Source organism: Balaenoptera acutorostrata, chromosome 12, assembly GCF_949987535.1.
Source record: "Balaenoptera acutorostrata chromosome 12, mBalAcu1.1, whole genome shotgun sequence".
Classification (NCBI taxonomy): Eukaryota; Metazoa; Chordata; class Mammalia; order Artiodactyla; family Balaenopteridae; genus Balaenoptera; species Balaenoptera acutorostrata.
Genome location: NC_080075.1, coordinates 35,003,821 through 35,029,789, shown reverse-complemented (window position 1 = coordinate 35,029,789; position 25,969 = coordinate 35,003,821). Strand labels below are relative to the sequence as shown.

At 45.1% G+C, this 25,969-nt stretch overlaps 1 protein-coding gene across 2 annotated transcripts in view; it reads left to right on the top strand.

The window, feature by feature from the left end:
- Positions 1-24,260, top strand: part of ARHGAP25 (Rho GTPase activating protein 25) — an 88,929-nt gene extending 64,669 nt beyond the window's left edge. For both annotated transcript variants that reach the window (XM_007189771.2, XM_007189770.3), the window contains 7 exons: positions 3,219-3,426; positions 9,030-9,162; positions 13,813-13,886; positions 15,784-15,905; positions 16,712-16,908; positions 19,514-20,040; positions 22,823-24,260. In XM_007189771.2, the coding sequence (XP_007189833.1) occupies positions 3,219-3,426; positions 9,030-9,162; positions 13,813-13,886; positions 15,784-15,905; positions 16,712-16,908; positions 19,514-20,040; positions 22,823-23,030 (1,469 nt within the window). In that variant the 3' untranslated portion in view covers positions 23,031-24,260. The remainder of the gene's footprint in view (positions 1-3,218; positions 3,427-9,029; positions 9,163-13,812; positions 13,887-15,783; positions 15,906-16,711; positions 16,909-19,513; positions 20,041-22,822) is intronic.
- Positions 24,261-25,969: the final 1,709 nt, after the last annotated feature.

Here is a 25,969-nt window from a genome sequence, read left to right as displayed (position 1 = left end):
GCTTTTTCAATCTAAGATATAAAAGAGGATTGAAGACCTAGAAGAGGTGGAAAAGGATGGAACCCACAGTTCAAGAAATATCATCTTAGAGGAAAGCATAGGGTAATTTTCTTCCCCTGAGAGAGGACAGGCAGATGGACAGAGGAGGAAGGATAGGAGAGGCAGAGAGTGGAGATCTGGGGGTTCTCTCATGATGTCCTTCATTTAGGGAGATAAAGGAAGGAGGAGACAAGGTCACCTGCTGAGGCAGAGGGGAGGGGATTGCGTGGTGAAGATTTGGACCAAAGGTCTTATGGAGATCGGTATGCTCGGTACCTCTGTGGCCTGAGAAAGGCATGGAGGGGGTGGTAGAGATGCTGGACGGAAAAGGAATGTTGGAAAATGAGTGTCCCGGGGAGAATGACATTGAAAGGCCTGACTGTGGGCATGGGAGGAAGAGAAGATGAACATAGGACATGGATGAGAGACTCGGTTGAGGAGAAAAGCTGGTGAACTGACTGTGCAGAGGGCTGGAAGAAGGAACTTGATTCCAGATCGTCTGCCTTGGGACCTCAGAGATAGAGCTCATGTTTGACAGCTCTGATGTCCCCATGAACACCGTTCCATTGTGTTTGCAGTATCTTTCTCCATGGGGATCCAGTGGGCTCCTTGAGCCCAAGTTTCAACTGCTCTGAAACACATCTGCTTCTCCCTTTGAGGTGCCCTCCCTGGACCCCTCAAAGGGAATTTTACAAATGCCTCCTCGTCTATGTTTTGAGTCAGATCATTTTAATCATTTCCTTCCAGTTTGGTGAAAATATCTATCTAGCTCCTTTCACAGACAAACAGAAACCTAATGCTGTATAGTTCCTCACATCTTCTAATTGTTTCTCATTATTTTGCATGGAGTCCTTTCATTTTCATAACTTGGTAGTAAGCTAATTGAAAGCGAGAACCACATCTTACTGTCCCTCCTTTTCTGTATAACCCATTCCACGTGACCTGCTGTTAACACGTGCAGGGCACTCAATAGATGTTAGTGTGAAGCTGAATTCATTTACTGATGGGGTCCCTACTATTGTTTAAACTATAGAAATGCCCAAATTGTCATGAATCACGGAAAGCACTTGCTTAAAGATGACATAATTGATTAAGTAATTCAGCAAAGCTGGTTGACTATCTACCTTGGGCCAGGCCCCATGCTAAACACGATAATGCCAAGAGACCCCCTCTCCATATTCCCGGCCTCAGGAAGCGTACAGTCTTGCAGAGGGCACAGTACTTACAAATGATAATAGCACAGTGGAAAAGGGATTGGGATATTACAGAAGGGATACAGGTGTACAGAGTGGCAATGGAGCCCCTTGGGCTGGGTCAGGGAAGGCTTGGCAGAGGTGATGATATTGAGTTGGGCCAAGGAACACATAGAATCTTAGTAGACAGGGAAGGGAGAGATGAACAGACTGCCTCAGCAAGGGCATGAAGACTGGAGGGCACTGTGGGCTTTGAGATCATCAGGTTGAGGTGCCAGATCAGGCAGAAAGGAAGGTAGGAGCCAGTACAAATGCCAACCTGGTTTTCAAATTTTAGCCACAGGAATATTTAAGCAAACAGTCTCACTGAAATGCTGTAAGTAAAACAGACAACAGCCCAGCAGGTCGGGTTGGAGTAGGGAGGACAGAGGCCCACCTGCTCAGCTCCTCTGAAATGCTCTCACCTCTCAGCCTCTGAGGGGCCTCTGAGGAACCCCTGGAGCTTTGAGGGGTAATTTGAAAATCGTTGCTGTGGCAATTGGGGAAGAAGTGGGTGACTATTAAAAACAAGGACAAACGTGCTCAGGTAGACCAGTTGTTTAAGTAGCAGGAGGGTTTTGAACAATTACAGGAGAGGAGACCACAGCAGGGGGAGGTGAGAGAGGAGTCCAGCCTGGCCTAGGGCAGTGGGAAGTGGGGAGGACACGGTGGATTCCAGAGAGATTGCTGCAGCTCTTTACATGTGGCATCCGCATTAATTAGAGATTGGATAAAGGGGACCAACCAGAGAGAATCATGGGGAAAACCAAAGGCCTTTGGGAACAGTGTCCTAGCGACTGGAGTGGTCAGTGTAACAGAGCCCTAATTATGCCAGAGAGAAAGCCAGGCAGGACAGAGCTGAAACCATGACTGTCTTCTGAATCTCCAGGACACAAAGGGCATGGGGCCCTGGGGTCCCATGGGGCCCAGCCAACCAGTGTCCTGATTTATAAACTAACCTTGTTACACTGCTGGGGTGGGGAAATTATAGAGCCAAGTGCTGGCAGGGCTCGGTGGAGCTGGTCCACACATGCTGGAGGGAGGGTAGGGAAGGGAGGGAGGGAGGGAAGGGAGGGACGGGAAGGAAGGAGGGAGGGAGGGAGGGAATTACACTGAAGGCAGTGTAATTTGGAAAAATATTTTTGGAAAGCAATTTGCATACTGTAGTCACTAAAATGTTCCAACCACTTGAACTAGTAATTCTACATGTGGGGATTGGCCCTAAGGAAATAGTCCAAAAGAAGGAAAAGCCTATGTTCATCCATCCAAATGTTAATTAATCAATAAGCAATTAATTAGGAATTATACATTGCACTATGTACATTCCAGGAACTCTGCTAGGGGGGTGGCCATGTTCTCTGTGGCAATGCTCATAATAGTAGAGCCCGGTAAACAACGTAAATTATTTAAAATGCCGCAGTGGTTTAATACAGTATGAGACATCCGTATGATAGACTATTATGCTTTAATGCTACATGACACAAGCAGAATTCAAAATGGCCTGCTTGCTTCTCTTGAGTTTACTGCCTGGGCTTGAATTCTGATGGTACTGTGTCCTGGCACCTGACCTTGGCAAGTTCATTAGCACCTCTAAGGCTCAGTGTCTTTCATAGGAAGGCGGGCACAATGATACCAACATCTCATGGGATTCCTATCAAGATTAAATGAGAAAAGGTGTACAAATTTCCTAGCACAAAACAAGCACTCATTAAAAGTGAGTTGTTATTTTAAATATGATAAATGTGGACAAACAGAAAAAGACTGACAGACTGCTTCAAGTGGACAGCTCCCAATATATAGCCCCAGGAAATATTCTGTGTGATTTGTCTTCTGTGTTTTGTTTAGTATCATTGCAGAAAATCAAGAAATAGACAGAGCACTTTGACCTATCCGTTCCTCCAAGGGAAGTCAGAGTGATGGGCGAGCTCTGCTTTTTTCTCTTCCCAGCTGTGTTTGGCCAGCGCTTGGATGAGACCGTGGCCTATGAGCAGAAATTCGGCCCCCACCTGGTGCCCATCCTGGTGGAGAAGTGTGCCGAGTTCATCCTGGAGCACGGCCTGAACGAAGAGGGCATCTTCCGACTGCCTGGGCAGGACAACCTGGTGAAGCAGCTGAGAGATGCTTTTGACGCGGGGGAGCGGCCCTCCTTTGACAGGTATGCCCTCCTTGCCTCGCCTCGCCCGTGCCTGCTTGTCTGAAAGGACCTCTCTCTACCAGTTGAGCTATGGGACTCTCACAGATGCTTCCAAAAGCCCTGGTTTGCAACAGAAAGAACCTTTTGTTTTGCTCATAACTCAGAATTTGGGAGCCTGGAACACAGTTAGAGGAGCATTCTGACCATTTAGGCGAGAGATGATGTGAACTAGAGCTAGGGCCTTGCAGGGCAGTCAAGAGGTGTTTAGGATATGGTGGGAGGGGAAGGGTGGACCAAGGGAGAAAGATGGGACTTAGCTCAAGGCACGCACTTCGGAGCGGATGAGGGGTGGAGAATTGCTGAGCTGGCTGTGCCGACTCTGGGTGGTGGATAAGGCACCATGTCCATATCCAAGGGCTCCATGGTCTTCCTCAGCTTTCCAGAAATGGCCAGAGCCAGGACTTCTTGTTAACTTGGGAGACCACAGTTCTGTGCAACTCTGAACTTGGTTCTGAGCCCTTTGGGAGGGAGTGCATACCAACATCTTGGCGTTCTCCCAATCTCCTCTGTGGAGGTTGCCCAGTCCTGTTCGGGGCATTTCAGGTGCAACGACATTTCTTCCACCATCCCCCTCCCGCCCCTGCTGCTGCAGCCACCCTGCCAAGGTTTCCTTCTCTGCCCTGCTCAGAAGGTACAACCGCCACCCGACATTGTATACTTTCTTTCTGTTGTGCAATATTTGCCCCAGTTGCCTGCACGCGCTTGTCCTGCTGGCAAGAAAGAGCCACTGTTCTTTCCAAATCGGCAGCCCATAAACCAAGATTCAGTGAGACGGGCCTGAACTCTTCCAGTTTCCAAAGGCTGAAATCCCCCCAAGAGCTTATTTGTGATAGAGGACTCGGGCTGATCCTGGGAAAATCGTGAACAGCTAAGTGTGGTGCTTTGTGGACCGTCTCACCCTCTCTCTCCCTCACCTCCCACTCCAATCACCAACGATGCCCACCCTCCCTCGGAAACATCGCCGAGACCCGTCTGTTTCTCTCCATTCTCACAGCCACTGTCTTAGTTTGGATCACCATATGTCTGTCTTTGCTGCCCTTGGCATGCAATAGGTTAACTTACCAAGGTGCTGTATTTTATCAGGAAAGCAGCAGGTGAAGATGTTACTGGAACTAGAGCAGGTTATGGCCATCAAATTTAGAGAGCTTTCAGCAGGACCATAAGTCACATTTCATTATCAGGCACCGATTCGATCAAGTTCACTACCTTTATATTCACTTTTCTTTTTATGTTTTTAACTAGCTTTATGTTGATCAAAACATACAGATGGCTTGTTGCTAAGGCAATGAGAACAGTCAGCCAGGAGGACTAGAGGTGATTGTGGGGATTGCCAAACACCTGCCCAAGGCTTGAGCTTCTGCATCTGTAAAGTCAGCCTGGGTGGTAGACTTGGAGTCTTTGATTCTATGAAGTATTTGGGGCTGGAGGGAGGAGAGTTACCACACCTTGTCATGATAGCTCCACCTCCTAGAACTGAGGAAAATAGTTTACACATCCAGAAAGAGGAAGGGTGACCTGTGGCTCTTCGGAATCCTCCCAGGGATGACTCTTGGGTCCATGTGACCCATGTGGGTACTCACCTAGATCCTCTACATAGGTCATGTATGCAGTTCCACCAGAGATTCCCCCAAACTGCCTCACTAGAATGAAGAAAAACAAAGGCGCTCTTACTTGGTAGAGTCTACTGGATGTATCTGGCACTCATTAAACATATAAACATTATGGGATGGCTATCCATCTACTGGGATGGATACTGCCAATACACAATACACTTCCTATACCTATATTTCTGTGAGTAAAGGACAGACATGCCACATTAGAAGGTCAGTGCTACAAGGGAAGGGTAGGCAGACCACCTGAGAGGCCCTGGCTAATCTCTGATGGGTCAGGCGTTGAACTCAGAAGTTCATATAACATCATATAAGGATGTTCCATTAGGTTGGAGGAAAAGCAGACTCAGGAAAAGTCATGCTGGAAACTTAGATTATAAGCATGACATCTGATCTAGCTCTGTTACAATAGGGGCACAAACATTAAACCAAAAATTTAAAGACATAACTGTAGACTTTCCATTGTGTTAAATGCCAAAAAATGAAAAATAGATGGTATTAATGCCATTTTTCATCTATTTTTCATTTCATTTCATTTTTTCATCATTTTTCACTTCAACAGGGGGCTTTTGACATGGTCTGCTGGATGTAGAATGCCCCCCCCAAAAATGACACTTAAGCTGAGACAATAAACAAGCCTGAGGACTTAGCCAGACCAAGCAGCATTATCTTCCCCTGGCAAAATGAATTGGGAAGCTTTCTGTGGGTTGCAATATTCTATGATGATTTAGATGGCTAATGTGTTTTTTGATGATAATTTTGAGGTATCAATCCTATATGTGTGGTTACAACCCCTTTCTCTTTTCTAATGTTGGCTATTAGTTTCTCCTGATTGAACTATCTATAGAGCTTGTCTATTTATTTATTTATTTTATTTATGGCTGTGTTGGGTCTTCGTTTCTGTGCGAGAGCTTTCTCTAGTTGTGGCAAGCGGGGGCCACTCTTCATCGCGGTCCGCGGGCCTCTCACTATCGCGGCCCCTCCCGTTGCGGAGCACAGGCTCCAGACGCACAGGCTCAGTAATTGTGGCTCACGGGCCTAGTTGCTCCGCGGCATGTGGGATCTTCCCAGACCAGGGCTCGAACCCGTGTCCCCTGCATTGGCAGGCGGATTCTCAACCACTGCGCCACCAGGGAAGCCCCGAGTTTGTCTTTTTTTATTGCTGTTTCTCTTCAAAAGTTTCTGGTTCTTGATGTATCATCTATACTGTTTTTCTCATTTCAAATTCTTTGTTTTCCATATTTGTTCTGTGGGTATGTTTTGAGTGTTGGGGGCTGTGCCAGTGACGGACAGTGCATTGGAGAATGGAGTCGTGGAGCCAGGAGGCCAGATAGGGGCTGGCAGAATCCTGGCAAAAGACCATGGCCTTCTGGAACAGGACAGGGAGTGAGGCCTAGAGGGATTCCTGGGACATTTGCAGAGTAGGATTAGAGGATGTGGGGTGAGGAAGAGACTTCAATCAAACCTGAGACCCTGGACCCTGATTAAGCCCACTGGGTGGATTGCGATGCAGAGGATTTGGGACAAAGGAGATTTTAGGACTTAGGAGAATGCTGCTCGGGCAAAGTGTCAGCTGGCTGTTGTCCTGCCATTTTCTGGGGAACTTCTCCTGCATTTTGACGAGAGGGCTCTGCCAAGGTATTTTTAGGCAGTGACTCAGCAGGGAAGGCTTCTCCAGAATCCCCACCTTAAGTGAATGGTCCCCACCCCCGATTTCCTGAGGGCAGCAGTGGAGCAGAGGCAGGGCTCTGTGCCAGCTCAAGTTCTTCTTTGGAGGTGGAGTTCACAGGCTGCAAAGTGGGGAACCTTTCCAGAAGACAGTTCCAAACACTGGCTGTCAAAAACCCAAAAGAAAACATTTACATGAAACGTCAAGATAGAGAACTCCGCAGTGAAGCCTTGATGTTCTGGTTTCTGAGGCCTCAAATGCCTGCCTTCTTCTCCTGCCCAAATCCATCCCTCCCGGCCCTCCTCCAGGATGTGATCCCACCCAGCCCAGCCGCTTCTATGTCCCCATTGCTGAAGCCCAAGAGACACTCAGATCAGCTGGACCTCTTGCCCCATCACAGCTTTTCACAATACTACTGGGAGTGTCTCTTACAGATACCAGTTTTTCTTTTTCTTTCTTTCTTTTTTTTTTTTTATTGAAGTATAGTTGATTTACAAAGTTTCAGGTGTATAGCAAAGTGATTCATTCATATAAATATGTGTTTGTGTATGTATATATATATACATATGTATATATGTATTCCTTTTCAGATTCTTTTCCATTGTAGGCTATTACAAGATATTGACTATCGTTCCTTGTGCTATACAGTAGGTCTTTGTTGCTTAGCTATTTTATATATAGTATTGTGTATCTGTTAATCCCAAATTCCAATTTATCCCTCCACCCCCCCTTTCCCCTTTGGTAACCATGTTTGTTTTCTATGTCTGTGAGTCTAGTTCTGTTTTGTTAATAAGTTCATTTTTATCAATTTTTTTAAGATTCCACATATAAGTGATATTGTATGATATTTGTCTTTCTCTGTCTGACTTACTTCACTTAGTATGATAATCTCTAGGTCTATCCATGTTGCTGCAAATGGCATTATTTCACTCTTTTTTATGGCTGAGTAATATTCCACTGTGTATACATACCACATCTTCTTTATCCATTCATCTGTCAATGGACATTTAGGTTGTTTCCATGTCTTCGCTATTGTAAATAGTGCTGCTATGAACATTGGGGTGCATGACCACTTTTTCTTGATTTGAAACAAATATATTTCACTAATGAGTTTCAAGTATATGGTATACTCAGACTCATTTTCTCTCATAGAGCTGCGGAATAAACACAATAGCTCCATATACCAGGGATCAGCAGACTTTTCTTAAAGGGCCACATATGAAATATTTAGGCTTTGCAGGCCAGACAGTCTCTGCTGCAGCTACTCAACTCTGTTCTTATACCAGAATTCAGCCAAAGACAATACAAAAATGAATGAGCATGGCTATGTTCCTATAACACTTTATTTATGGATGCTGAAATTCAAATTTCACATGATTTTCACATGCCATGAAATATTCTCCTTTTGAGTTTTTTCCCCAACCATTTGAAAATGTTAGATCCATTCTTAGCTCACAGGCTGTACAAATAAAGGTGATGGGCCAGGTTTGGTTCCTGGGCCATGGTTCATCCAGTCTTGTCTCCATCCTCCAGGCTGAAAGATATGCTGCCTACCCCATGCTCTAATTCCTCATCAGTCTTCCTATCTTGTCTGAAGAGTTTCCTAGGGTTCCCCAATTCTGCGTTGGGTGTCCCTTTTCTACATTTCCATGCAGTCTCAAGTCCTGGACTTCCTTGTCATCTCACTAACCACACAGTATTGTAATGACTTGGTAACATTTGAGTCTTCATAGCTCTGTCACTCCATGAGGACAGGGATCCTGTGGGTCCCTCAGGTTCACTGCTGAAACCCCAGTGCCTGACATAGTGTCTTGCATCTAGTAAGTTCTCTCAACACATTGGTTGAATAAATGATTGTGTGAATATATGAATGAATCCCAGACCTATTTTAAGCTCTCTGATAAAGAGATCAATGGGTCATAGCTATAAGGTGTTACCACATGAAAAACTAGAGACTAAGTAGAGAATGCTCAATTGTACTAAGTGACTTGGAGAAAGAAGAAAGCAATGAAGACTAGAATAGTTTAACAGGCTTATTGGAAGAGTAGACCTTAAACTTATCTTTGAGGCAGTTAGGTAGAAGAGATAAAGGAAAAGGTGTTGGGGGTTATTATTCCAGAAGGGGGAGTTGCAAAAATATTTTGGTCAGATACATCTTTATCAGACTCTGCTTCTCTGCAAAATTTCTTTGTGGAAGCTGGGATCTTATTCAGTGGATCACCAAGGGGGAGGTGAGGAGAGTTCTGGAGGTTTGTTTTCAAAAAACATTGTTTGTTTTTTTCCAGAGATACAGATGTGCACACGGTAGCCTCCCTGTTGAAGCTCTACCTCCGAGACCTCCCAGAGCCAGTGGTTCCCTGGAGCCAGTATGAGGGGTTCCTGCTCTGTGGGCAGCTCATGAATGCAGATGAGGCAAAGGTTTGTATCTCAATAGAGTTAGTTGTCCTGCTTCAGAAGAAGGTGAAGGTTACTGAACACTATTCTGGTAGGCAAGCAACAGCGGGTCATGGGTGAACCCCATAACTTTTGGTGAGATACTTTGTCAAACTGGAACTCTCAGCAACAAAAGTCCAATGAAGCCAATCATGGTGACAGCCTTTATGGGATGTTGCACTCCAACAAAGTACTGGACTATCATTAAATACCCCCAAGTCACTCTAAAATTAGTAAGAGAGTGAGGATGCTTCTGAGAAGGGTTTCAAGCAATATGGCCTTGCTAAGACCCGCTGGGACAAAAAGACAGACTGACCCACCTGGAGGGCAGGTGAGAGGTCCAAATGTTCTAGATCTGCGATGACCATGCGTGTCATGCATGGGTATACAAGAAACACATGTGCCAGAGAGAGGAAGGACAAGAGCTTTTCTTGGTTCCTTTCAGCTGCAGCTGCCTGTAGGGTCTGCAGTCCCCATCTGCAGCATCATGCAGCTCTTCACCAGCAGGAATTTTGATCCTTGTGTAAATTGTTTCCTTAAAGCCCTTATAGTCAACATGTTAAACAAACTAACCAGCCAGCAAAAGAAAACCTGACTGACAACAAACTAGCCAACCAGCAAAAGAAAACCTGACTGACAACAATAAAACTATTATGGTTTTTAACCGAGATTTGCAAAACTAAATGGCCCATGAATGCATTTGTTACACAGCTAATAAAGGGGTCTAACTGCCCACTTTGGGGAGGTTAGTGTTTAGCACTACTATGTTAAAAGTTCTCCCTGGTGGCGCAGTGGTTGAGAATCTGCCTGCCAATGCAGGGGACACGGGTTCGAGCCGTGGTCTGGGAAGATCCCACATGCCGCGGAGCGACTAGGCCCGTGAGCCACAACTACTGAGCCTGCGCATCTGGAGCCTGTGCTCCACAACAAGAGAGGCTGCAATAATGAGAGGCCTGCACACCGCGATGAAGAGTGGCCCCCACTTGCCGCAACTAGAGAAAGCCCTCGCACAGAAGTGAAGACCCAACACAGCCATAAATAAATAAATAAATAAAAAAAATTAAAAAAAAAAAGTTCTCTCTGGCAAAGTGGTGCACAGAAAAACTTGCAATGAATTTTTTTGTTGTTGTTTTTTTTTTGTTTTGTTTTTTTTTTTGGCTGTGTTGGGTCCTCGCCTCTGTGCGAGGGCTTTTCTCTAGTTGCGGCAAGTGGGGGCCACTCCTCATCATGGCGCGCGGGCCCCTCACCGTCGCGGCCCCTCTCGTTACGGAGCACAGGCTCCAGACGCGCAGGCTCAGCAATTGTGGCCCACGGGCCCACCTGCTCCGCGGCACATGGGATCCTCCCGGACCAGGGCTCGAACCCGTGTCCCCCGCACTGGCAGGCAGACTCCCAACCACTGCACCACCAGGGAAGCCCCACTTGCAATGAATTTAACTTTGATTTTGCCATTTAGCAAATGATGCATCTTCTGTGAGACTCAGTTTATTTACTTAGCCCAAGAGAACTTTGTACAATGATGGAACTGTTACATAACTGCACGGTCCAATGTAGTAACCACTAGCTATATGTGGCCACTAGGCACTTGAAATGTGGCTAGCACAACTGAGGAACCAAGTTTCTAATTTTATGTTATTTTATTTTATTTTATTAATAGTCACATGTGTCAAGTTGCTGTTGTATTAGACAGCACAAACTTAGACACATTTCATAATAACAGGATCTTTTTGAGGACCATGGGATATGTGTCACAAGTGAGTGACATTTTAAAATTATTGATTCAAGGGGATGTTTAGTCTCTGCTCTACTTCTGAATTTATTATATAGTATGCTCCCAGAAAAAGTATATATATATATATAATACACACACACATATGTGTGTGTGTATGTATGTGTGTATATATATATATATATATACATATATATATATTATATATATATATATATATATATATATATGTATATATATATATATATATAAAATCATTGAAGAGCTAGTGCCCTAGCCCTGGAAGAAAGTACAGCTGTGAGAACTTCCATCCTGATTGAGAGGGAGGAGCCTCACAATTTAAGTAGATCCTGGTACAAGAAAAAAGGTGGTTTTATATTTTAGCATTAGGAAAGAAAGAGCACGATAAGGATGCAACTAACGCACTATAGCCTTTGTAGCTATTTTCCAACACAAAAATTAGGTTGCATGATCTGATTTTAGGATACTTTGTGTATGGTTTATGAATTTTGGGGGGGTTAAAAGAGGATACGGAAAGTCTTAATTTATACAGGCATATCAGCTCACCTTTGCAAAAGTAATACAATTTTATGGAATAAGGTTTAAAAGTTGGCTAAAAAGATGAATGTTTCAGGTGACATCTTGCCCCACAGCTTCAGGGAAAGGAAAGGAGGTCCATGGATGCAGTTCTGACAATCAGACTCCCACCCCTGAACTTCCTTGATTCTCCGAACTTGCTTCTCCCAACTTTTCTCGATCTCAACATATTGGAGAGTTTCTAATCCTGGTAACACAGATCTGGACAGGGTGAAGGATCACAGCCTCTCTCATGGGTGAACACGTGGCAGAGGCAGTCGCTGGGAGGCGTGAGTCTAAAGCAACCTTTGCAAAGAATTTACTTGACTAAACTGAAGAGGAGGGAATCAGTATGAAGCAGGCATTCTAGATCCAGCGGGGCTGCACCAAGTCACTGCATGCAGGCCGACAGGCTATAGGGTGCATTTTCTCCTGGAGGAGCTGCTCAGGTTTGAGGAGAGCCTGTGTGTCTCATGTGCACTGGTGCCCTTTTACAATCATGATGTTGTAGACGGTGACTGCAGACTCTATAGGCACTGTGAGAGAAAAGAACAAAGAAAATTCTCTGTCCTTCCTCTTCCTGGCACTTGCATTCCTTGTATGACTGTCTCTAACATTCAGTGTCATCATGAAGCTATAACCTTCGGGCCTCTCACCTCCCTTCCAGCTTGGTGAGCCTGTCCCTGGGTTCTAGCAGCTCCCAGCAAAACCATATCGCGTGAAACCTCAGTTCTCAGAAACATCCTCCTTCTCACAATACTTTTAGAGTGACTTGGGGGCCATTTGGTTCTGGTCGAATTCTTTATTGGAGAGTTACAGCTCAAGCATTTATGAAGCAAACAATTATTTTGAGTATGGTTATCAAATAGTTCTTGCCTTAGAGGAGCTCCGAGTCGGGGAGGAGGGCATAATTGCAGATGAATAAAAAAAAATACAAAGTACCAAAACCAGTGAACCTCTCCAGGCTATTCTTGCAACTTCCTGTGGATTTATAGTCATTTCAAAATTAGAAGTTTTATAAAAATAAAAATAAACAAATAGGACCTAATGAAACTTCAAAGCTTTTGCACAGCAAAGGAAACCATAAACGATGAAAAAACAACCCTCAGAATGGGAGAAAATATTTGCAAATGAAGCAACTGACAGAGGATTAATCTCCAAAATATACAAGCAGCTCATGCAGCTCAATATCAAAAAAACAAACAGCCCAATCCAAAAATGGGCAGAAGACCTAAATAGACATTTCTCCAAAGAAGATATACAGATTGCCAACAAACACATGCAAAGATGCTCAACATCACTAATCATTAGAGAAATGTAAATCAAAACTACAATGAGGTATCACTTCACACTGGTCAGAATGGCCATCATCAAAAAATCTACAAACAATAAATGCTGGAGAGGGTGTGGAGAAAAAGGAACCCTCTTGCACTGTTGGTGGGAATGTAAATTGATACAGCCACTATGGAGAACAGTATGGAGGTTCCTCCAAAAACTAAAAATAGAGCTACCAAACGACCCAGCAATCCCACTACTGGGCATATACCCTGAGAAAACCATAATTCAAAAAGGGTCATGTACCACAATGTTCATTGCAGCTCTATTTACAATAGCCAGGACATGGAAGCAACCTAAGTGTCCATTGACAGATGAATGGATAAAGAAGATGTGTCACATATATACAATGGAATATTACTCAGCCATAAAAAGAAATGAAATTGAGTTATTTGTAGTGAGGTAGATGGACCTAGAGACTGTCATACAGAGTGAAGTAAGTCAGAAAGAGAAAAACAAATACCGTATGCTAACACATATATATGGAATCTAAAAAAAAAAAAAAAAAAATTGGCTCTGAAGAACCTAGGGGCAGGACAGGAATAAAGACTCAGACATAGAGAATGGACTTGAGGACACAGGGAGGGGGAAGGGTAAGCTGCGACAAAGTGAGAGAGTGGCATGGACATATATACACTACCAAATGTAAAATAGATAGCTAGTGGGAAGCAGCCACATAGCACAGGGAGTTCAGCTCGGTGCTTGGCATAGGGAGGGTGGGAGGGAGACGCAAGAGGGAGGAGATATGGGGATATATGTATATGTATAGCTGATTCACTTTGTTGTAGGGCAGAGACTAGCACACCATTGTAAAGCAATTATACTCCGATAAAGATGTTAAAACACACACACACACACACACACACACACACAACTACGGGAACAGGAGTGACTGCCAAAGTGTTGCTTCTGCAGAGGTGCACCAATTATGCTCCAGGGTCCCATTGCTGGCAAGTGAGCAGGCTCTTTTACTGGCATTAAAAATCTCTTCCCAGGCTCAGCAGGAGTTGATGAAGCAGCTCTCCATCCTTCCTCGAGACAACTATAGCCTCCTGAGTTACATCTGCAGGTAAGAGGCACCTGGTATCAGTTCCATAATTTTCAGCCACACCAGAAAGAATCCCCCAGTTAGAGGAGGAAAGAGTATCTCTGTGAACTCAAGAGATTCTGTTCCAGACCTCTGGAAGGTCAACTCTATTCACATAGCACTGAGGTAGTTTCCTGTGTCCCCAAGACAATTGAAAGGATCCCGGAAAATCTAATCAGCATAAAAAGGAAACATGCTTCCTCCTTCAAGCCTGCCCCGGTGCTGCCCACAGTCCTGGGACAGGCATTAGAACTCAGAATTCTTATAATGTTTCTAGAATCATCTCCCATCTTCCTGTCTCTGGACCATAACTTAGCACCCCAGAGACATTCATTCCAGGCCACCTTTCTTAATTCCCTTTCTGAGGACGGACCTGCTATGTGCTGTCTCTGTGGCGACACATAGCATGTGGATTGACCCAGATCTGGCTGAGTTGGGAGCCTGGATCTCCATGTCAGACATAGCTGAAATTTATCTTTATTTTTTAAAATTTATTTATTTTATTTATTTATTTTTGGCTGCGTTAGGTCTTTGTTGCTGCACGCGGGTTTCTCTAGTTGCGGCACGCGGGCTTCTCATTCCTGTGGCTTCTCTTGTTGTGGAGCACAGGCTCTAGGCACACAGGCTTCAGTAGCTGTGGCTCGCGGGCTCTAGGCGCACAGGCTTCAGTAGTTGTGGTACATGGGCTTAGTTGCTCCGCGGCATGTGGTATCTTCCCGGACCAGGGCTCGAACCCGTGTGCCCTGCATTGGTAGGCAGATTCTTAACCACTGTGTCACCAGGGAAGCCCTAGTTTTATTTTTTTTTTTAATAATTTTTTGTAGTTTCCAGATGATAAAAGAGTTACACATGCTTGATTTGGAAACTAGAAGAATATAAAATACTGTAAATAGATGAACATTTCCCCAAATCCCCTCACCCAGAAAAAGTCACTATTAATATTTGAGTGTGTTTCCTTCTGAATGTTTTTGTCTCTGTGATAGATCATCACATGCATCAATATAAATATAGGGAAACAATTTTTATACCAAATTAGAAATATATTTTTTAATAATATATATATATATACTTGTATCCTGCTCCTTTTGGCTAAATGTTGTATTGTGAGCATTTTCCTATGTCACAAAGTAGGATTATACATGACTCCATAATATTCCATAATGTTTCCTCATTTGGACACCCCCCCCCCCCCCCGCCGCCACCACTTATTTGATAATTTCTCTGTATTTGGAATTTTATGTTGCTTCAGCTGATTCACTTAAAAATGGGTTTTAGAGACAGTATTTAGAAGTGTTTTTTTCTGATCTTTTCAGGTTTTTAAAATAGTGAATCTGAGAGCTTCATTCCTCAAAGATGTGGGATTACAGCAAAAATTCAGTGTTAGTTTTTGAGCACTTGCTGAGAATTTGAGATGCTTGGTGGTGTAACCTGAGGATGAGACCAAGGAGGCACCATGAATTCCCATTTCTGAAATCTTCCCACGATGAAGTTCTCTTCTCCGGATACTCAGCTGGGATAGGTGCTGAGAGCCTGGGAGAGAAGCCTGTAAAGTCAGGACCAGGGATAGTCAAACACCCATTTTAGTCCTTCTTGTCTCCTCTTAGCTCCCTGAACTGGACCCTGTCTCCTGCCAATGTGACTCCTCACCCACCCCTGGCCCCAGTGCCACCATCAGCAGCTGGGTTGCTTGTGTCTCTTCTTCCTTGATCTTGAATCTTTCAGGGGGAAGCTAAATTCTTGTAGTCAGAGCAGACTGGTCCCATTCCTGAGACCAGAAGGAAAGAGTTGAGACCCACCTCTGGGATCCTGTGGGTACCTGGAAGTGCTTCCTTGTGGCAACTTCCTATTTCCTACTCTGGGATTTCCTGGTCGCCCACAGGTTTCTCCATGAAATCCAGCTGAACTGTGGAGTTAACAAGATGAGTGTGGACAATCTGGCTACTGTGATTGGTGTGAATCTCATCAGGTCGAAGGTCGAAGACCCTGCTGTGATCATGAGAGGTACGCTGGTCCTGTGGTGAAGGTAGGGGCAGAGGAAGTAAAGACAGTGGCATCGCTACCAAATTGCTCTGCAATTTGCCAAGCATTTTCCGTTGATCATCTTGTCTGAATTGTAAAATAACCCTGTGAAAGGCAGGCAGGAATTATGTTCATTTTCCAGGTCACAGCAGAGCAGAGAGGTTAAAGATTTACCAATCATCACACAGTATGATAGGCTAGCACGAAAACAGTTAGTTAGTGTTTCTTAGTCACTTAGTACTTTTAAACATCCTTAGCCAGAGAGAGCAAACAAGTGTGATTTTATAAGGCAACTCCCAAAGAGGCTACTGTAAAGCTGCGCTGAAAAGACTTCTGAGGTAGTGTCTTGGTTCAGTGAACAAGAGTCCTGACACAGAGTACTGATGTCTGCCATGGTTTGGGGGAGGCAGTATGCCTGGTACGCATTCTCTATGTGTGCAATAAGAAATCAGATGTCATATTGAGGATCACATCAAGAGAGAAAGATGTCTTCATTTTCTTTCCTGTCGTATTGCCTATAAACTGATCAAAGACTGATCCAGAGGACTGTAGGCCAAAAATAACCCTCTTTCGCCCCACTGCCATATCCTTCTTCTATCCCATCCCATTCACCACAATCTCCTACCCCAAGCAATTAAGAAGGGTCCTGTGAGGAGAAAATGAGGTCCTTTGGGGCCATGTGGTTTTAGAGTCAAGTTCAGAGATATCTCATGGGTGGAGAACCTTGAGGACCACCTGCCCTCTGCCCCATGGTCCAGCACTACAAATCTCTTTCTTCTTTCTTTCAGGGACTCCTCAAATCCAAAGAGTGATGACCATGATGATCAGAGACCACGAAGTCCTCTTTCCCAAGTCCAAGGATGCACCCTTGTCACCCCCTGCCCCCAAAAATGACCCCAAGAAACCTCCAGTGGCGCGAAGCTCTGTGGGCTGGGATGCCACTGAGGACCCTCCAATTTCTAGGACAGACAGCGTCAGTAACATGGTAAGGTGCAGAGGGCCTTCCTCCTTCCATTCGACTCTTCCTTCAGTCCAGGTCATTCCATGTAAGAGCTGCTCTGGAGCGGCGATTTAGGGAGCCCTGGGTGATGCTGTGGCAGTGGGCACAGCTGATATAGACCCATTTGAATGAATCTTGAAAGCCTGGCCTCTTTCAAAATCTAGTTTCTGTTGGTATCCTGGAGGTGGGATTAGTGACGTGTGCCCATCCCCCAGTGACTAAGCAATGGGAGTCCTCACTAAAGCCCACTCTAAACCCTTTCAAACTCAGTCCAGGGAAGTTCGATGGGGAAATTACATACCACAGCGTTAATGTTCTAGTGAGAGTTGTTGAAAATTCCGGGTGAAAGTCCAGAGAGAACGGTTTCCTGCTAAGCCATGAAACGTGATTCCTTTCTCAGAGTATGTATGTGTTTGTGTAATATTTCTCATTCCCTGATAAGCTGTCTCAGCAATGTCAACCCCCTCATTTGTACTGAAGGGTTGGGGCTCACGTTCACAATGTCAAAAAACTCTGCAGACTCTGAAATTTAGACTCTTTAGGCCAATAATTTGCAAAGCTCAAATATTTTAACGTATTTATAGAGGCAAATATTTTTTAAAAGAATGTGTGAACTTTATATAGCAGCATAATTCTTTACGGGTGGTCAAGGAATGAATGTACAATTTCCAGTTCGCCAGGTAATGTCAGTTGCCTACTGTTAATCCCGAGGATGATTAAGAATGTATTGGAAAAAAGATGGTGGTAATTGTGATTTTTCTTGGGTGATGCCTGTCTGGACACAGTGCATTTACTAATACTCTAAAATCAAATTAATATTTAGAAATGTTTATTTCATATAATGAAATCATCCTAGACATCTTTGAGAGTAGCCATTGTTGTGCTCATTTGACAGGTTTCTGTATTTATTGTAACAGTATGGGCAGCAATGGACAGGCAGTGTGCTGGGAACCTTAAACAGATCACATCTGGAGTCCTCACCGTTACTCTGTAGGGCAGAATTTATCATCCACATTTTATAGCTGAGGCACTGAGTCTCAGGGAGGTTGACCAGCTGTCCCAAGATGACAGCAGTAGAATGGTCGAGAGTGGGACTTAGATCTAGTTTGCACCTCAGGGCCCAGGTCCTTCTGACTCCAGGTGGGGTTGCCAAGGCAGGTGATGAGCTAGAAGCGTCAGACAGACAGGTTGAGCCCTGATTTTCTCATTTTAGGGCTCAATCTTTTCCTTTTTAATTTAATCTAAAAATACATATGCATGACTCAAGAAAGTCAAAACAAAAGAAAGAGATATGTTTAGAACTCCTGCTCCCTCTGCTGTCTGCACCCACCTTATTCTTCCATGCCTTTATCAGTTTCTTTTTTATCCTTCCAGTGTTCCTTTTTGCAAATATAAGCAGATAGGAGTGTAAATTGTTATTTACCTCCCTTTTTACACAAAGCGTAACATGCTCACTCTCTCCCTCTCCACACACACACATGCTACTGTGTATCTTGAATTTTTCTGTTTAACAGATACCCTGGAGACCTTTTCATGTCAATACATAGGCAGTACCTCATACAACCTCAAGTTTCTGGCAGATGTGTGGTGTTACATTCTGTGCATGTACCGTGATCTACTCAGCCAACCTCCATAGATGAACAGGTTTCTTTTACTCCTTTGTACTACAAACAAGGATGCAATGAATAACCTTGGCCATGCTTCATTTTGTGCTCAGGCAAATATATTTCTGGGATAAATTCCTAGAAGTATGATTGCTGAGTCAGAGGGTAAATAGATTTGTAGTATGTAATTTTGATTAAAATTGTTAAACTGTGGTTGTGCCATTTTGCACTTCCACCAGCAATGCATGAAATAACCTATTTCCCTATAGTTTCGCCAGCAGAGTGTGTTGTCAGATTTTGGAGGATTGCCCATCTGTTAGATGAGAACTAATATTTCAGTAATTTAAATTTCAATTTGAGTTTTTCCTGTTACAAGAGTGTTCAAACATTTTTTTTTACGTGTAAGGGCCAGTTGCATTTTTCCTCCATGAACTCTTTGATCTTGCTCTTTGCCCATATTTATATTAGTCTTTTTCTTCTCAATTTTTGTGAACTTTATGCATTATGGAGAGTAGCCTGTTGTCTGTGATATACATTGCAAATATTTTTGTCAGTTTGTCATTCTTTGATTTAGCATGTGGTGGTTTCTTTGTTTTATTTTTAATTTTGGGGGTCATGGAAACACATGTGGATTGAGTTTATCAAATTATTCTTATATGGCTTCTGGATTTGGGTCATAGTTAGAAAAGCCCCCCCCCATTCTAAAGTTATAACAGAATCCTAGTTTAGGGTCCCTTACTACAAACAAACAATTGATTTTAGTCAGCAGTTTACCTCTAGAGCATGAGTTCCTTCAAGTATAATATCCTTTTGGAAAAATGCCACACAGATAATCAACTAATGTGACAAATTAAGAGATGGTCTTCTAATTGAGTTTCATAGGTGTGTGGCCAGGAGATACTTTCTTTCAAGTCTCTAATCCTTATCTTGGGAACGTGACACGTGTGGGAAAAACCCATGTAACATCCGTGACCACTTTTTTCTAGGCCAGCGACTCAGATGCAACCAGCCCCACTGGACAACAGCCAAGTGATGGGTGTCTAGAAGACAAAGCATCCAGGGAAAAGCCAGGAGATTGGAAGCTGCAGTCACGAAAAAGGACTCAGACGCTCCCTAACCGGAAATGCTTCTTGACATCAGCTTTGCAAGGTGCCAACAGCTGCAAAGTAGAGATCTTTAAAAATGAGTTCTGGTCATCTCCTTTGGAGGGGAAGGCAGGGGACGGGCACAAGAGAACGATGTCTCAAGGTGTGCCACAGTTTTTCGACTCCCAGCGGACTTCCACCTATGATAATGTCCCCACCCAGCCGGGGTCCCCTGGGGATGAAGCCGGTACACTATCATCCCAGGCCTGTGACTCCAAGAGAGATGCTCTTGCCAGCCTAAACTCTGAAACCGGGCCTGGGAAAAAGAACTCCGGAGAAGAGGAACTTGAATCTTTGCAGAGGATGGTCCAGGAGCTGCAAAAGGAAATAGAAATACAGAAGCAAATGTATGAGGAACAGATTGAAAAGTAAGTCACGTCCAGAGGGCCCTGGGCAGCCACTCGCCTTCCATCTTAAAAGCAATAGGGATTGTTCTCCTCTGCCAAAGAAGTGACATTATAAAACTTCAGTTACAGAAGATGCTATCTACAGCAGTTGGGCCTAATGAGGAACAGGGCAAAGGCATTGAGGAGATGACTAAATTAGTGAACACTCTAAGCTTTACCTTACATTCATGAAAAGTTAAATATGTAGCTTAAGTAGTTTAATCAACTGTTTCCAAACAGTGGTTGTTTAAGCATCAACATGTCTTAACGAATTAAGAGAAATTTTTAAACTTTTTATATTAATGTTATTCATCAACTCTGCAAACATTTATTGAGCATCTACTATGTGCCAGGCACCATCTCAGCTGTTAGAGAATAGCACTGAGCAAAACACACAAAAGCCCTTTTGCTTATAGAGCTTTCCTTCTAGTGGAGACAGACAGAGAATACAAAAAGGTAATTAAAACATATGCTATGTCAGATGGTGGAAAATGTTAGGGAGAGAAATAAAGCAGGGCAGGAGGTTGGGGAGCTCAGGAAGGGGGTTCCAGTGTTACATAGGGTGGTTGGGGAAGGCCTCACTGAGAAGGTGACACTCGAGCAAAGGCCTGAAGGAGGGGAGGGAACGAGGGAGGTCCATGTGGGAGGGGTTGGGGTGGGTGTGGGAGAGAGCAGGCCAGGCAGAGAGAACCAAAGTGCAGAGGCTATGGGAAGGGAGGGGTCTGGCGTGTTCATGCAGAGGAAGAGCAGTGGTTGGTGGCAGCAGGGGAGTGACTGATGGGAGAGGGCAGAGAATGCATAGGGCCTGGTCAGCCACCTGAAAGCCTAAGTGAGGCAGAGCTTCTGGGCACCCCTGACCTGACTGAGGCTTCAGTGGGTCAGGATCACTAACTCCCCACGATCTCAGACTGCAGGGGGTGAACGGAAGCGAGGCCGGTGACATGGCCATTGCCACCATTTCACACAAATCTCTAAGATGCTCGGACATGATTTGCTCACTTGAGTAGATAAACTACTTTCTTGAAATCTTTTTCACACCACTGATTTTTCCTGAGAAGAAACCTCAATCCAGATTTGCCTAAAGTCACACTAATCAAAAGTTAGTGAAATGTGAACCTAGCAGGGTTTTCGAACGACGGGTACTTTTCAGTCCATAGAGACTCAGGTACATGAAAGGAAGACTTTGGTGAGCCTGAACCTTTGTTCCCTGGAGAGGGCTGCCCATCTAGAACAACACATAACTTCTTGTCTAAGAAACTGAAATCAGCTGTTTGTAGACTCTGAGACTTGGGTGACATCTTGGCAGTGACCAAGGCAACCCCAGAGCAGACACTGAGCCCCAGTTTCTAGCACAGGGGTCATTGACAGGGTGGGGAAAAACTGGCTGCCATTGAGGTGGCCGCTCCTCCTGAAGGGAACAAAGTCTTCTGAATCCGCTGTCCCATTCCATCCTCGGGAGAGGAAGGAGAATTAACAGTCTACAGTGCCTGCTCTAAGCTTCATGCTTCAGACACGCCTTCTCATATAATCCCCTCAGTTATCCCGTGAAATAGGTAATACCCCTATTTTACAGAAGAAATGGGAGTTTAGGAAGTACAAAAAGGTTGCACAGCTAGTCATTGGTGGGGTTGGGATTTGAACTCGGGTCAGCCAACCTCCCAAACCCACTCAGATTCTACCTCTCCACTGGAGTCAGTGGTCAAGATCTAGCATGGTGTCTCTTTTGAGGTTTCCCCTCAAAACAAGAAGGATATGGAGGACTCAGAGAAGAAAACTAAATTTGTAATGGGTGGAATTCCAGAGGAATGAGACTAATTTGGCTTTAAGAAGAAACAGGCAGGGGTAAGCAAGGCTCTGAAGAGAGGCCGTTGCCTGCAAAATGGACCAAGGCCCTTGAAGATAGAAGCCAGAGATGGGCTCAAACAGGAGCTCAAGTCTCCGTATAAAAATGAGCAGGCCATTGGGTAGCAGGGAAGCAGCATCTCACAGAATGAAATTTTGAAGCCACTTTCCAATCATATTCTCCTCATAGGCCTGAAATTCCCTCCTTTGGCTCAAAAATGTCATATGTACTCTCATTCCCAAGGGTTAATTCAGCACAGCCTGGAGGGAGAGAGATGGGCACCTGAGACTAGACTAGGATTTTGGCCAGTAACGGTGAAAATGCTGCAAGTTCAGTAATCCAACAGATCCTTCACTTGGAGTGGGATTCAGAAGCAAGGGTGGGACTGGCACGACAGTTGCTCCCAAGGGGCAGCTCCCCCAAATTCTCCAAATCTTGGTCCCCAGGAGCCTTCATAAGAGAAGGCTCTGGTCCGTGCTCTGCAATGAAGCAGGATGAGAAAGCATGCGTGTGTACACAGGCGCCGGGAATCTGGAATCCGGATGGGTTTCAGCAGTCAGTCAACTTTTCCACTGAACAGGACAGATGCAAGGCGCTGTGGGGCTGTAAATATTAGAGGTGGTCTCTTCATTCAAAGACTTTATTGTGTGGTGGGAGATACAAAACACAAAACGACGTGAAAAACAACACAAGAGATGTCATGAGATGGATGACAAATGACAAAAAAGGGGACAGGCTCTGGGAATTCAGGTTTACTGGGAAGTCCTCCTGTCGGGGATGGGACATAACTAGGAGGTACAGGTTGGAGATGGGTCTTGGGATGTGGAAGGTAAAGTGGACAGAGGGGGTTGAGGGAAAGGCTGAAGGGAAGGTCTAGAGGTCACACCGCGTCCTTTCATTCTTTTCTTTCCTTCCTCGTAGCCTTGAGATGGAAAATTATGATGTGTGGGCTAAGGTGGTGAGGCTCAGTGAAGAACTGGAGAAAGAGAAGAAGAAGTCTGCAGCCTTGGAAATCAGCCTCCGCAACGTGGAGCGCTCCCGGGAGGACGTGGAGAGGAGGAACAAGGCCTTGGAAGAGGATGTCAAGGAATTTGTCAAATCGATGAAGGAGCCCAAGACCAATGCTTGAGAGTCCCAGGAGCACCACAGGGACAGCCTGCAGAGACCCAGCAATGCTCCCTTTCTCGCTGCTAGCTGATGACCAGGAAGCAACATTCCTCCCTAAGAAGGAGAGGACATTTTTGGGGGGAAAACATCACATTTCCCAGTAAATAAATCAGTGGAGTTTGCTGGAGGATAAGGGTGAGCTGGGACTTGTGTGGACATGTCTGAGCCCCGGGGCTGTATTCAAAGGGATTGCATTACTCCACCGTGGTCTCAGGCCGAGTGAAGCGGCACCTCCCGTGGCTGAATGGCTGTGTCCAATGGAGACTCTGATGCAGGTCACATCCCAGGACCCAGGCAACAGGCTGACCCCAACAGAGGCTGGACTGAGAAGTTGGTTCTTTGTTTCCTGTGTGGAACATTTCACCTAGTCAGACGGCCTCCGGGTGTCTCTGAGACACAGGGGCCAAAAATGATATTCAGCTTTTGATTTCTCAGCCGTGGTGGGCTGTGTTTTGAGGGGCTGCACCTACTGAAGCCAGGACCCCATTCTGCCACCGCCCCCCCTGTGATGCAGACTCTCCAGGGCTGCCAACTTGACATTAGTATTAGGCAAAGACAAAACAAGCAGTAAACTGGATTTATGAAAGCAAAAGCGATTAGAAAATTAGATTCAAATAAAAAAAAAAAAAGCAGGGCTATTGGTAATCCATACAACACCATGATGAGAGTAAAAGTCTCCCCTGCCTGGGGACAGATGCACCCCTCTCTGGGCACATGGCTTGATGAGCAGATCATGGGCCGCATTCCAATCCCACTTGCCTTTCAGAGGCCACGATTGCATAGGGCAGGCGCACTATGATGCAGCTTCCTTAGATGCTACTTGGGTGTTTAGATAGTAACAGTCGTGATAATAATATTTCTCCTGTTTCCCCAAAATGCAAGTGATTTTACTCTTTAAAGGGACTTGTGGCACTAGAGAAGAGCTGGGAGAGGGGCTTTCCCAGCTGACAGCTGACTTTTCCTTCTACATTAAGCCGCCCTGGCCAAGGCCCCTGGTGAGGCCCCAGGCCTTGATAGGTAGGATGGTGGAGTCTTTAGTGATTTTTGTCATTGTTCTAGTTAGGTGGTCTCCAAGCTCTTTTGACCATGTACCCCATCAATAGAAAATATTTGAACATACATTCCTCAATATAGGTATATTTATTTATTTATAAATTATACACACGTACTACTGTATTGCTATATCATAAAACATACACAGGACAAAAATTGAATAATGATGAGATAAAAACAAATATAAGTAGATATTCTCAAATGTGCTTTTAGCTCTGGAAACTCCTGGCCCAATTTCCCAGCAGGTATTACCTGTACTAATGTTACATAGTTCATCCCATTACTCCCATAATTTTCTTGAACTCTTGAAGCCACGTGGCTGAATTAGTGGTTTGGAATCTCCGGTTACCACAGTGAGAGTTTAGCCTTCCACAGCATCTGTGTCTCCTCCTTTATTCCTTTCTCACCCTTCATTTTCTCCCTTTTTCTCCTCCTCTCAGTGTTTTCTTCACTCTGGTTATTCCCCACTGCCTGTGGCCATGACATATTACTCACAGAGTGAAAGGGATGGACAGGGGGTCGGTGTTTCTCAGTCCTGCTACCCAGGCCCTGCTCTGCCCACCTCCAGCCCCCCAAGGACCAGACTGACAGAGGACAAGGATGGCACCTAGAGCTCCTCGTAGAGACTTGCTTACAGCAGATTGGGGGCGGGGAGACTGATTTGGAACATTATGAAGTAAAGCAATAAAATATTTGATTTCCTGGAGTTGATTTGTTTTTCAGTTACAGAGTAGCAAACATAGAAACACTTCCTGAACACCTAATGTCCACTGATGAGTGTCTATAGGTCTGCCAGACGTGTACCATGTTCTCCCATGGGTTCCTGGCACGGACCCTTTGAATGCTAATATAGACTTGAGTATGGAAGTAGCCGGCTTCACAGTTCCAAAGGGAACATTTGTTTCAAGGAGCAAAGAGGAAGCCCTGAAGCCTGTTTGCTTGTGGGTCCGCGTTATAGGACCTTGCCGGGTCTCAGGCTGGGTGGAAGGCCCATGTTTGAATCCCAAGCCCCTCCTGGTCAGGTGATAACTCTCATTCCACACTTTCTGCCAGAACTGCAAGATCACAGAGCGGCAGGTCCAGCATCAGAAGCCAGAACGTCAAGTCTTCTTCACAATCGAGAGGGGATCTGGCTTGCCTAAGCTGCTCCTGTGCCACCCTCCATATGAGGAGAACACAAGAAAGAGTCCCTCCAGGACCCCAGGCCCTCGTGAATCCAAGGAAGGGCCAGGGAAGAAGATCTGGGGTCTGAGGCCACACTGTCCTCAGTGCCCCAAAAGACCACCTATGCTATGCATGGCAACGTAGCTCCAGGCCTCACCTGGACCTGGGAGCCAGTTCCTGGAAGGCAGAACCACACTGACCTATGTCACAGGTGCTGTCTTGGACCCAGGAGCTCCCACTGTTACTTTCAAAGCCCTGCCATGGGCAGGATCTACTGAATCTGCCTTTTTCCAACCACCCACTCCTTCGCCTTCCCCTCTCTTCTACCGGCACAGGTGCTGAGAACTCCAAAAGGTCTGCAATATGCACGTTAAAACCCCTTACCCTCTTCCCACCAACATTTTGCATGTCCTCACAGCCTCGAGCATGGCACGTTAGGGCATTTTCTCCTAAGCGTGAGGCACATCTGATGGTTTTCCATACGTGTGTGCACTGGATAGGACACTTTGTATTAGGGGATTGGCTGGGATGAGTCCTGTCTACATCCGCTTGGACCACTCTAACGAAATCCCACAGACTCGGTGGTATCTATTTGTCACAGCTCTGGAGGCTGGAGTCTGAGATCAAGGTAGGTGAGGATCCTTTTCTGGGTGGCAGGCTTCTGGCTGTATCCACACATGGCAG